At 49.2% G+C, this 12,346-nt stretch overlaps 3 protein-coding genes across 3 annotated transcripts; 2 read left to right on the top strand and 1 right to left on the bottom strand.

The window, feature by feature from the left end:
* Positions 1-5,003: 5,003 nt before the first annotated feature.
* On the bottom strand, positions 5,004-7,389 carry FSUBG_1202 (eukaryotic peptide chain release factor GTP-binding subunit; the record flags this gene model as incomplete). Its single annotated transcript, XM_036676766.1, has 3 exons — positions 5,004-5,057; positions 5,105-7,005; positions 7,071-7,389. The coding sequence occupies 3 exons, from the start codon at positions 7,387-7,389 to the stop codon at positions 5,004-5,006; spliced, it is 2,274 nt and encodes a 757-aa protein (XP_036543370.1).
* Positions 7,390-8,647: 1,258 nt separating this feature from the next.
* FSUBG_1201 (Ran-specific GTPase-activating 30) lies at positions 8,648-10,676 on the top strand (the record flags this gene model as incomplete). The annotated part of the gene is made up of 3 exons (XM_036676755.1): positions 8,648-8,827; positions 8,919-8,953; positions 9,038-10,676. 3 exons carry the CDS (start codon positions 8,648-8,650, stop codon positions 10,674-10,676), a joined length of 1,854 nt encoding a protein of 617 aa, XP_036543369.1.
* Positions 10,677-11,302: 626 nt separating this feature from the next.
* On the top strand, positions 11,303-12,334 carry FSUBG_1200 (uncharacterized protein; the record flags this gene model as incomplete). Its single annotated transcript, XM_036676744.1, has 2 exons — positions 11,303-11,355; positions 11,524-12,334. 2 exons carry the CDS (start codon positions 11,303-11,305, stop codon positions 12,332-12,334), a joined length of 864 nt encoding a protein of 287 aa, XP_036543368.1.
* Between the last annotated feature and the right edge of the window lie 12 nt (positions 12,335-12,346).

Genomic DNA, 12,346 nt, shown 5'->3' with positions numbered 1-12,346 from the left:
AGGTGGTGGTGAAGATTGAATGGCAAGCAAGCAGCTGATAGTCACGTTGTTGGTGGTAAAAGAGTAAAAGGGAGGAAACTACAGTACTGCAATGCAGGGTAAGTGTTTTCCCTCCAGATATTCTTATATACGGGCTTCCATTGCAGCCGCCTGATGCTGCAAATTCTCGAAGTCTCACCCTATAACCGCCTCATAATTCTGAAGACTGGACAGCTAAATTAACGAAAATCTGCTCGCTCTTTTCCCTGTTGTCCAAAGTCGTGAGGCTATCGTCATGTCCGTGATGCATTTTATTAAGCAAATGTGTCGTCATGATCGCCAGTCCCAGCCCAAGGAAAGGCCCCAAACTACCTAGAATACCACATCAACACGAGCGAGACCCGCGATATTCCGGTGAAAGAGACTCGGCTGCATTTCAATTACACATTGAATACTTTCTATACCCCGTTTTGTTTGCATGCATATAGGTACGCATATGCTTGCAATGCAGATACTGTTGGTTATACCACTCGCTGTTGGCGTCGACCTTGGTAACCATATCTAACTGAAATGATATGCCTGTATTGTCGCGAATGCTTATATTTGTCCTGTGGCCCGGGCCACCTACCGTATGTAACCGTGCCACAGCCGTCTCGTAACTCCTAGCAAGGACCGGGACACAGTTATCATCATTCTCACTATCATCGGGACAGTACGGCGATATGTATCAATAAGCTCTTCGAGGGGTCAAGTTGACGAGGTATTCGGACATTGAATTCCTTTAAGTTTTGGGACTATGTAGGGGTGAGGCCTGCAACCCTCGTTGGTCTTTATCGCGAGGGTGTGCCCAATTGAACAAGGGGTTGTCTCTTGGTACATGCAATACAGATGCTATGTTTCCTAACTCGCTCGTCAAGGGGATGCAATAAAACCTAGGACCTTCATCCTAGGTGACAAAAAGCCTTAGGCAAACTTAGTGTAATTTAGTATAGTTTAGTAAAGATATAGAGGATCTTGGACTAAGTATTTTTGACACCTTAGTTTAACGTCAGAAGTCTTCTTACACCCTGAGGCTCGTCTGCCTGCTTGTAGTGGATGGCGATGGATGGAAAGCTGTGCATGCTGCACATGTGGGTTGGCATTGAAGGCGAATATCACACCTCATTGGCGACTAATCGTCCTTTATCTTGGCAAAGGGAAGCAAGAAAAACTTAGGACCTATGTCCTAAACGACAAAAAGACTTTGATAGGTTTAGTAGGCTTCAGCAGACCTTGGGCCAGCTAATTTTGGCACCTCGGCTTGATGTCAGAAGTTGTTTTACTCCCCAGGGCCTGGTAGAAAAAGCCAAGACTGCAATAAAGGCGGGAAACCAATCTACATCAAAACCATTGGGTTACGTGCTGTAACGCTTACGCTGACCGGTGCTGTCTCTCTTCCATACAAGTCAGCAGACTATGTAATTCAAGGTAAAAACCAAAAACAGATCATGGAGAAACAAGCTCGCCAAGGCTGCCTCTGGGGATGGGGAGCGGTAAGGAGCAAAAGGGGGATAACTCAAGGTGAGCAAGCTAGGGCTGAGATGCAGATTGCGGAGAAGAAGAGGGAGGTACCTAGGCAGAAAAGAGCGACAGCACCGAGTCTCACCTCAAACCCGTCGGTATACGATGTCTGTGCTGCTGAAACTCGTTGGTCACCAGACAGGAACAAACAGGGAGACTGTGGATACGGCACGGAGAGAAAAGGATCAAGTTTGACGCTACGGCTCCGCAGGCGAGAATGGAGAGCATCTGGCATGTATCTGAATTCAAGCTGCAAACAAGTGTAAGATTGGTGTAACTCCAGCAGCTGCTAGCACTAATATGTGCCTCGAACCTGAAGAATTACAACAGAGGGCATGGTAAGAGACCTAAGGTTAGGTAGCTGATACGTAGACTGAAGTTGAGGTGCTAGGTACAGGTAGATGAAAGCATGCCTTATTATTATTTGTTGATGGTGTAAGTAAGAACGAATCGGGTTGTAAATGACAGGTTTAACAAGCAGTTGCAGTTGCAGTTCTTTCCATTCCTTCCAAGTTACCCTGGGGGTCGGGTCTAAGGCTACCCCGCGATTCACCAATGGCAGGTTTTATTGTTTGGGGCCAGGTATTTCCACCGCTGGAAAAACTGAGAGCTGTACCTTCCCCTTATCCCCCAGAACTTGAATGATCTCCTGCAGGCGCCATCGGGAACCGACAACTTCCACCTAGCTTTCCTTCCATCACTGAAGTGAAGCATTGCAGTACCTTAGGGAAAGAAGATTTCTTTTGTCAACCTGCTGATATAACGTAATTCATAAATCACCTTACCTTCCATGCTTGAATACCAGCAGATGAATCCAATGTACCTTTGTGTCTTCCACTTCACGTCTGTTCTTAGATCACGGTCATCGTGTGCGTCTTCTCAATTTCTCAAAGTCTGACGATGTCTTGTACCTGGCACTAGCACGGCAGTCAACTGGGACTCTATTTCCGTCACCTCGGATGAATTGTTGATGTTCAGCTCTGAACAATCTAATGTGGAGGGAGGCTTCTAGACTCTGGCACTCTCGCTTACCCTTCCTTCCCTTGCACCTTTCAACACCAGCCTGGGATACTTTTAGAACAGACTCTGCACATGACTCCAGTTACCCAGTCAAGATCAGTCATGACTTGAAAAAATTTCGATTTATTGGACTAGAATCCCAGGGTCTCGCTTAGTTACTTGGGTCTCACTGGCACTTGGGCTCGATTGTGGTCTTCTTGTGCTTCGCCCCGCAACTCATCTCGTTCGCCAGCATCAGTCGTTAGGCAAAATCACAAAAAGTCACGATATAATGCAAAAAGCTTCCCGTGGGTAGCCTCTACCGGGATCTGGGTGACGTACAGACCAGAACCTGCATTCCCTGCCTTTCTCCACAGGACTCGAATTTTACGATCAGCGACTCTGATTGGCTTCATGCTCACCTTGAATGTACACGCCCCTCTGCCGGTTCTCACCTCTTCAAACCGTCTCTCTGAAGATTCCGATATTATCCGAGTGTCCGTTTCTGACCGTTTCTCCGCTCAGAGCCTCCATCTAGATTACGTTTTTGGGGCTGGGCAGCTGGGGTTCAAGAACTGCGTGGGGAAATGGGGTTGCGGGGGTTATTCTTCTCACAAGAGAAGCATATCACAGTTCAGGGATAATGTCACACCCGGTACGACTATTACTCCCGTTGCGGGCGCCTGTCTACCATGTTTCGGCTAACTTCCTGACTATCGTGCTCCGTCACCCGGCTCCGTCACCTCCGCATGCCTCCGGTATGCGATGTCAACCACTCTCGCTCACCTTGATCAAGCTTGCGATGCAGGCCCCTGTCCATACCTACATGCTCAACTTCATGTTATCTTTCAAGATAACAAACTGATATTAGACGTAGCGTCGATCACTGCTGTGCGTCTGTCGGAGTAAGACTGAGATCCCCTTCCGCCCGACCTTCAAATTGCCATGAAATATCAAAGCAGTTCGCGACTACCTTGATCCTGGGCACTAAATATTGCTTCAGGTTTGATCATGATAATGCAATATCAGGAACCGCTGTACGGACTGACATTGATCAGTATTTCCAAAGCTGATCCACCTTGAACCCAACAGTGTTCCGTACACCTCCGTCCTCTCGGCAACCTTCCGAAAAGACTTCCGTAACGAGACCGTTGTGGTGCTGGGGCTCACATCAACACGACATACAGTTTTCTACCGTATCCTGACGCATCTATCATTCCCCCAACTCCCGATCCGCTGGGCCGCTGCCAGCCAGCCAGCGCCGTACAGGGATCCGCACCCGCAACCGCATCCGCAATACCTGTTCCCTTCCATACATGGATATGGATATGCATCATTCTTCCCCATACTCATCTCGGAATTCCATTCGGTCACCGCTTCTCAACTCTAGAACAATGATGTAGCGCCCTGTAACGCTTTCCTTGGACCGTCCCGGCTTTTCCTCGTGCTCATAAACCTCGCTAACAAACCTCCCTGCTCCAACCCTCGATCTTGATAGTCCATCAACCAAACGCCATCAAGCCCATGCAAATATCCTCCTTTGGATCTCCGTCCCGTTGCCGTTCACTAACTGACCTCGGATACCGTCCATCAAAGTCGAGATCCCTGCAATATCTTGCAGCAGGAGACTGGGGTTACGTATCGTGAACTAAGGCCTAGATTCTCAATTATCGTGACTTCATGCAGATTTCTAAGGGTGGTCAAGAGACGACGGCGAAATATCTCCTTTTGCCGAACCTGTGCTTTACATGATTCACCGGCTCTGAGTTTTCCCCTCATCATAGGCTGCCCCTTGACTCGGATCTCAGGTGGACGATAACTTCTCGGTTTGTCATTTTCGTCCATCCTTCACTTTTCCCCCTCCTGTCTCAGTATCATGATCTTACCTCAGTTACTTCGACCCTCAATGTGTCTCTCCACGTTAAATGGCTACAATAAGCACACATGCCGTGCTTCCTGTCCAATTGTATGGAATTCATTCTTTTCGTCTATCGGTTTCCAAGACAGCATTGTTCAGCCCTCTTTCAAAGAACAGCATTTATCCTGAACGTGTGAGAGTCATGATTTATTTGCTATATGAAGACGTGAGCGAGGCAACTAGTGTGTCATGATTCCCGTCATCCTCCTTTTTTGTTTTCTCACTTGCTTGTCTATATACACTTGAAGTACAGAGAATGTATGGCAGCCATCATAATATCGCCTACTGTCTCTTGTTTCATGTCATCATTTTGGATGTCCCTCTGGCGGGTAACACAAGCGGCTTCCCTATCATCCTATGCAATTCCGGCACCGCGTCCCTGGTAACCCCGTAACTTCCCCAGCGCCAAGCCGTCGGGGCGGTGATGATTTGCGAAGATGATTGTGGTGAATGTCCATTACATTTCCCCTATACTTTTGCTTGGCGTGACCTGTTTTGGTCTCACATAATCGCAACTGTACGCGAATTGAAAACAGTCATGATTCATTTAAGCCTCATTGAAGATGAGCTTTGTAATCTTGCCGATAGCAATGGTTTGTCCCTGTGCGTGTATCATGTTAGCTATCTGATATCCGAATATTGAGGAACTCCCGATGAGTCTTGCCACCACGCCTTAACGGCAATGGTCTCTTGGCCATCTGGGGACGAGGACCCAAACGCATGGGGGTTTAGTAGAATGGAGAACGGGGAATGGGTGTGTTGGGGCTGGGGGTGAATGAAGCCTACCTGGTCTCGCAAGGTGAAGCGACCCATCTGGGGATAGTCCTCGAACTTCTCCACGCACACAGCGCCTGCTCCGCCAATCACTTGCATACGGGCGATAATACTGTCGCCCTTCTTGGCATGTGTAGGGGGGTTCTTGCTCTTGCGGTTCGTTCCCTTTTGAAGCTTGTGTAGAAGGGCTGCGAATGTTACCTCCTCAATGGCGGAGTGGACATGTAGCACGCAGTTAAAACCGGCAGTCAGAATACTCTTGAGCTCCAGAATACGGATCTGAGCCTCAAATTCAGCGACAGTGTGCACCAGTCTCTTTGGGGAGCAGAGCACGAATCCGGGAAAGATATCGTCCTCCTCAATACCCTTGAGCCTTATTCGCACTTGGTCACCACACTGAGCTAGCTGGACCTCGTCTTCCTGCTCGCCGTAGACGGCAGCAGCTTCTACGTTGGTCTTGTTGGGCATCATGATCATGTTCATACCCTTCTTGACAACACCAGCCTCAATCTTGCCTTCCACCATGGTACCAAGATCACGGTACTTGCCATTGATGGGCAACATGAAAGGGGCGTTGACCTTGCGTTCGAGAGCCTTCATGCTGTCAAGATACTCGAGCAGCGCGGGGCCATCCCACCAAGGAGCGACATCCTTGGGGATGCGGGTCTTAATACCCATCATCTGCTGAGCGGCGATAGGTAGGAAGTAAACATCAGTCTTGAGGTTATAACCAGTGCCCTTGAGGAACTGGGCGAGCTTAGTGGTACACTCTTGGTATCGCTCGTGAGACCACTCCACGGTGGGGTCGTCCATCTTGTTAACGGCGACGATGAGTTTGTTGACACCCTGTGTCTTGGCCAGCATGGCGTGCTCACGGGTTTGTCCACCTCTCTCGAAACCTGTCTCGTACTCGCCCTTTCGGGCGGAAATAACGAGAATACCAACATCGGCCTGAGAGGCACCTCCAATCATGTTGGGGACATACATCTTGTGGCCAGGGGCATCAAGGATACTGTAACGACGCTTCTCGGTCTCGAAGAAACCACGGCCAACCTCGATGGTCTTTCCTTGTGTTCGCTCTTCCTTGTTCAGATCCATGACCCATGACAGGTACCAAGACTCGCGGCCTAGGTCCTTGGCCTCCCTCTTGTACTTGTCCATGGTTCGCTCGTCGACCATACCGGTAGCATACAAGATCGAACCACCAAGAGTTGACTTTCCGGCATCAACGTGTCCCATGAAGATGATGTTGACGTGCTCCTTGCCGTAAATTTCCTTGAGAGTCTCCTGGTCGACGTCGGCGGCCTGCTCCTTTTCGACGGCATCAACTTCTCGGGCGGCGGCCTTCTTCTCACCAGCGGTGGGACTGTTGCGACCAGAGCCAGGGCTTGGTGAGGTCTTACCAGAGGTCTTAGCGGTGGCAGCCTTGCCGGCCTTCTCGCCTGTCTTCTCGATCGCCTTTACGGCTGCGGCCTTCTGACCATCCTCAGGCTTATCGGTAGGCTCAGCCTTGGAGGTTTCTTCTTGCTTGACGGGAGTAGCAGCACCGGTTCCTGAGATTGAGAGGACCTTCGTCTTGGGCTTGGGACCAGAAGCATCGCCGCTGATGCTGATCACCTTGGGCTTAGGGGCAGTAGCGGCAGCAGGCTGACTGGGAGCAGCAGCGGGAACATCGGCGGCAGGTCGTTGAGCAATGGTGGGAGCAGCGGGCTGCTGAGGTTGTTGCTGTTGCTGTTGCTGTTGCTGTTGTTGGCCATACTGGGGATAGCCACCACCTGCTGCTTTGTGTTAGTTTGTCATAGTCAAGGATTTTTTTTTTTTTTTGGCGCAAATGTCATACCATAGCCTTGGTTGTTGTTGTTGTAACCACCGTAACCCTGGTTGTACTGGTTGTAGCCCTGCTGAGCACCGTATTGGGGGTAGTAGCCTTGCTGATAGTATTGCTGCTGCTGTTGCTGCTGCTGGTATTGAGGTGCATATCCTCCATATGCTTGGCCGGGCTGGAATGAAGCAGCACCAGGCTGGAAAGAGGCGATGCCAGGTCGGAAGCCTCCTTGCGCGGGGGCGGGGTTGTTCATGTTGAGCTGCTGCTGAGCCTGCTGAGCGAGGTTCTCATCTTGAGCAGCGGGATCATCCTCCCAAGAATTAGGTGTCGCCATTTTGATGTATTTGACGGCGGTGGAATGTGTCGTGTAGTGGGGGGTGGCGGAGGAGGGAGAGGCGGTAGGTAGAGGAGAGTAGAGTAGAGAGGGTTTTGCGATCACTGTTAAAAGGCCTGGATGGGGTTGCGGATTTAAAAAGGCCCTAGATATGCAAGCAACCTGTCTGTGGAAAATGGGGCTTGTGTTTTTCTTTTGGATTATCAAGCGATGGGATTATGCCAAGTTCTTTGAGAAATGGGGAAGGGAGATAAATAAATTCTAACCCTCGGACCCAGCAGAGATGTCAAGTTTGGTCATGGTCAGTAAAAGATGAATTTTAGGCACCAAAGACGCCCAAACAAGTTACTTATATTGATTCTGTGAATATCCTTGGGTTCCTTGTGTTTTGCTTGGTGGGGGGAGGCAGCCTAGGTTTAGACTGTGAAAATTATTGCTCCGCTATGGATATGATGACGCTGGACCAACTAGGTATCCTAGCAGGGTAAGGTAGGGCCTTTATCCTCAGTGACGAAAAGACTTGGGCAATTTAGCCTACCTTAAGCTTAGAGGACTCTTTGCTATGTTTATTTTGACATTCTCTTTTAAAGTCTTATGTTTTCTTGCTCCCCAAGGGCCTGGAACCTCTTAAACCTCATGCCCCGATGGTAGGGTAGTTCAGGGGGTTGACACTGTGCGCGCTCATCGACTCACACGTACATCTATCAAAGAAACAAGGGGACGGAACAGGCAGAATCAAGTGTTTATTATTACAAGCAACTCGGGATATTTGCCAGAAAGTACGTATTACAATGCGTTTGTATACTAGGTTTCAGCCTTATGACTCGTCTTTTGACTCATCTCATCATCTGAGTGACTTCAAGCCCAATGGCGGACTGGGTATCGACACCAGCCACAAGCAAGGGCTGCACGTGCCATAGACTACCTACCTAGGTATGTACATGCCTTACAGCGAGGGGCATGGTCTTGATGCTCGCACTGTACACGTTGCCCCTCTATACTCAGTGTAAGTGCCCGAAACCTAAGGTGCCTAGGTAGGTAAGTACCTAGTCTATGCGTTGGCGGTCAGTTAAGGTAGGTTACGTGCAGTGAATAACGCTGCTAAAGTTACGGCCTCTCGTGAGGGGACGTGCAATCTTTTGCTTGTCTATTCTCTCGACCTAAAATTTCGCGAACTCTTTTCTTCTATCAACATTTCTAGCTGTGCTTCTAAGCATGATACGTTATTCGATAACGGCGAGTCACAAACGTCCTGATCATGGATGAGTTCCTCGCAACAGTTGGCGTCCAAGCCATGAGATATGCCATTCGCTCCGGCATCGCCCTAACATCATCGTATGCCGTCGGTCAATGTTCCAAACTCCTTAAGTCAGTTGAAGACAAGGCTGTCCATGCTGAACTCAAGTCGTTAAGGAACTTGCTTGATAGCAAATTAAAGGTCCGTCATAAGCCATAACGTTATTCATTCATTACTCTGAGGTACCTAGTGCTTGAGTGAGACCTAGGTAACTAACCTATCACCGTTGCAGATCATCTCACCAGCCATAGACTTGATCGAGTTCAAGTAAGCACCCCATTCGCTCATCAACTACAGTACGCAACTAGTTGGAGCTATTTCTCCTAGTCCGATTCTAACACTCCCAACTAGGTCAGGTCGGGGAAATATATTTCTCGAATCAGCAACTCCCCTTGCGAAGTCATTGCATAAGGACTTTGTCTCGCTGGGCCGTCGCATAGAGTCAGCAACTACTATCTGTTCAAACTCAAGTAGTAACAATGCCCAGACACGTTCACCATCTGCCAGCCACGACAGCCTGCTGGCTATCATCACCGCCATAAAGGCTCTGCTGGACCGAATCGATCGTGAGATCCCGCTTCTGCAGTTGGCCATTACTGCTTCTGGGGAGAGCCTTTCCACATCTCTACCTGCTGGTATATCACCATCCAGACTGTTGCAGGCCAGCACACTACTCACCGTCGGCGACACACAGTTCGCACAAGATCCAAATAGACCAGTTCAGATTGGTCCAGTCTTTACTCTATCGCTCTACATGCTCTTTCTCGGACACGCATCTACATTGACGCCGCATGCCGCCTCTCAAGCTGCAGACACCAACGTCTCCACTAATGGTCACTGTTCAGAGACGTCAAGCATCAGGACTGGGTATGGGTTAGGGGATGGGGAGCGGAAGCCACTCTGGCAGGAAGTATTACACAAGGCACGAGTTCGCATCTGCAGAGCCCGCAGAGACTTCTACTTTGACAGCAAGCGAGGCTACTGTGCGGATCCGTTGAAAGCCCGCGATTTCCCCCTTCAGGATCCTGAATCGACTCGTGGGGGAGAGTATGCATACCACCTGGAGGTGATCGAAGACCTTGACGACGGTCGACTCCATGATGACGAGCATAATATTCAGCCATACGACGACATTCCTCGAGCAGGCATTCGCGAATCCATTCCTGTGCATCAGTTGTCCAAGATATTTTACACAGATACAGGCAGGATTCTGAACATTGGTTCTGCCACTGACAGCGAGCAAAGACCAGTCTTGCTTTTGAAACGAGACACTCAAGCGCTGCCGGCCCACCAGGAAACCGATGATGTCGGTGGATTTCTTGAAGGACTCGAGGATGATGACAAGAGCGAGACATCAAATTCGGCGAGTGATGAGGACGATCAAGCTGAGATCGACAGGCAACTTCTAGAGGGTCTCGGACGCCCAGTACTGGAAGACAGCAATGTCGTGCCCGTGAGCGAGCATTTCTTCAAGTGGAAATTCCCGCCACATCTCGATCCGGAGTGGATGGCCCTCGAGGTGTACGAAGAAGACGACGAAGACGACGTTGGGGAAGACGGCGATACCGACTCGGTAGGTTCAGTGAGGCTCGAGCTGCCAAGATATAGGGGATCAAAGCCCGGGACGCCTCGAGACAGGAGATCTTTAGACTCGAATGTCGTCGATCAAATCAAGAGACTATCTTTGAACAGCCCTGATAGACTGAGCTCTCGACAAGCTGTCACAGCAGCTGAGACAGAGAACTTTGTCGCTCGTTCGCCATTCGGGGCGATTACGACATCTCTATCTCTAATGGAGATGCTGATACGACTGGCTAGTCTCCAGGAGTTTCAGCAAACATCTCATCTGTCTATTCCTGACCACATTCTTACCTTCTTCCTGGAAGAGACTTCAACCACAGGGCTGATTGGCGAAACGCAGTGGAGGGCTCGGAGTGAAGCGAAGCGTCGTATGGGGTTTGATCCTTATACCGACGCGCCAACGAAGTAGTTAATAATTTCTACAGAAATGTGATGACTGCATGCAATCTGACTCGGAACAGCCACTACTAGTGCCAGGCTATGTGATATTCCATCGTAATATCAACCATTCACTTATTGCAAGGACATTAAGACAATGAATCTAAGACGGATATATTCTGAGAAGATATAATCACTTGTATATTTGTAATATACACAGTATGTATGTTTACATACGTCAATTTCTGGCTGTGATGGCACAAAGAAACTAAGTGTCCGCGCGTACAGATGCACGGAGGTGTTTAGAGGTTGGCAACGAAACATGATGATACAACGAGAAACATTGAGCGTTTCTGCGATCCGATTTTTACTGCGTCCTCGATATCGTACTCAATTATATATATGTTTTCAGCCTGCTGAGCTACTTTTAAGTCTCTTTGAATATATATATATATATTGTAAATATTTTAATTTGCGAAAAACTTACCCTATGGTGACGACATCGTTTACACACGTACCTAGGTAACACTTGACTACGGCGACCAGGTTTCACATCTTACCGATCAAAGACATACAACTCCTACATCAACTCCTAACCAACAACAAACAAATGAATCGGTCAATTGAACAGAGAAAAAAATATTTTTATCATAGAAAATGGCTCCTCTCGTTCCTCGGTTCCATCTCTTTGAGATTGACGATCAAACTTGGTACGTACTTGGACACCAAGCTCCACTACCTAGTACCTTACCTCTCTACCTTAGTAGAGCTTCGTCAACCCCAATATCCATCCAAGCTCGACTCCGGAGCTTCAACTGCCCGAGCCTGGAACAAGCAGCTTCGGGATACCGGCGTCAATAGTCCTAACAAGGCATCAGGTTTCCCGCCTTTCTCCGCGCTCGCGTCCAAGATGGCCTTACACGCGCCTGGCTCTCCAACACGCCTCTCCAGTCTCAATCTCCCGCGAGTCTCAGCGCCCAAGTCCTGATCAAGCAGCTAAACACGTCTCTACCCGATTATACTTACATCGATTTCTGTGCCGGCGGTGGCGGACCCACGCCCTCGATAGCTCGCACCGTCAACGCGCACCTTCAGTCTCAAGGATGGGATCCTGTTCGCTTTATCCTTACGGACTTGCATCCAAATGTCGAGGCCTGGGAACAGGTTGCCCATAAGAACCCGCTGTTGACCTATGAACGCAACTCCATCGATGCGTCGTCAGCTCCGGAGTATCTTGTCAAGAGGGAAGATGGAACGAAGCCTTTCAGACTATTCAACCTGGCGTTTCATCACTTTGACGACGATTTGGCCAAGGATATCCTGCGAGATACTGTCGAGACGAGCGAGGGACTTGCCATCTTCGAACTCCAAGATCGTTCCTTTGCAAGCGTGTTGGCGGTCACGTTCTTAGGTATTGGCGCATTCTTCAGTGCTCCATTCTTCGCGCTCAAGTGGCGATCACCTGCAACATTCATCTTCTCGTGCTTGATCCCTATTCTACCGTTCGTTCTCATGTTTGATGGATATATCTCAGCGCTGCGGACAAGAACGCCCGAAGAAGTTGAGAGTTTGTTGCGGTCTTGTGGTGCAGACACGAGCAAATGGGAGGTCAAGAGCGGTAGTGAAATGCACCTCTGGCCGTGCGGGTATCTCAATTGGGTCATCTGTAGACCTGTTCGTAAAGTCTGATGATGTTACATA

Source organism: Fusarium subglutinans (assembly GCF_013396075.1).
Source record: "Fusarium subglutinans strain NRRL 66333 chromosome Unknown NRRL66333_c0000005, whole genome shotgun sequence".
In the NCBI taxonomy this organism is placed as follows: Eukaryota; Fungi; Ascomycota; class Sordariomycetes; order Hypocreales; family Nectriaceae; genus Fusarium; species Fusarium subglutinans.
The sequence above is the reverse complement of the archived record's forward strand: the minus strand, read 5'-3'. Positions and strand labels throughout refer to the sequence as shown.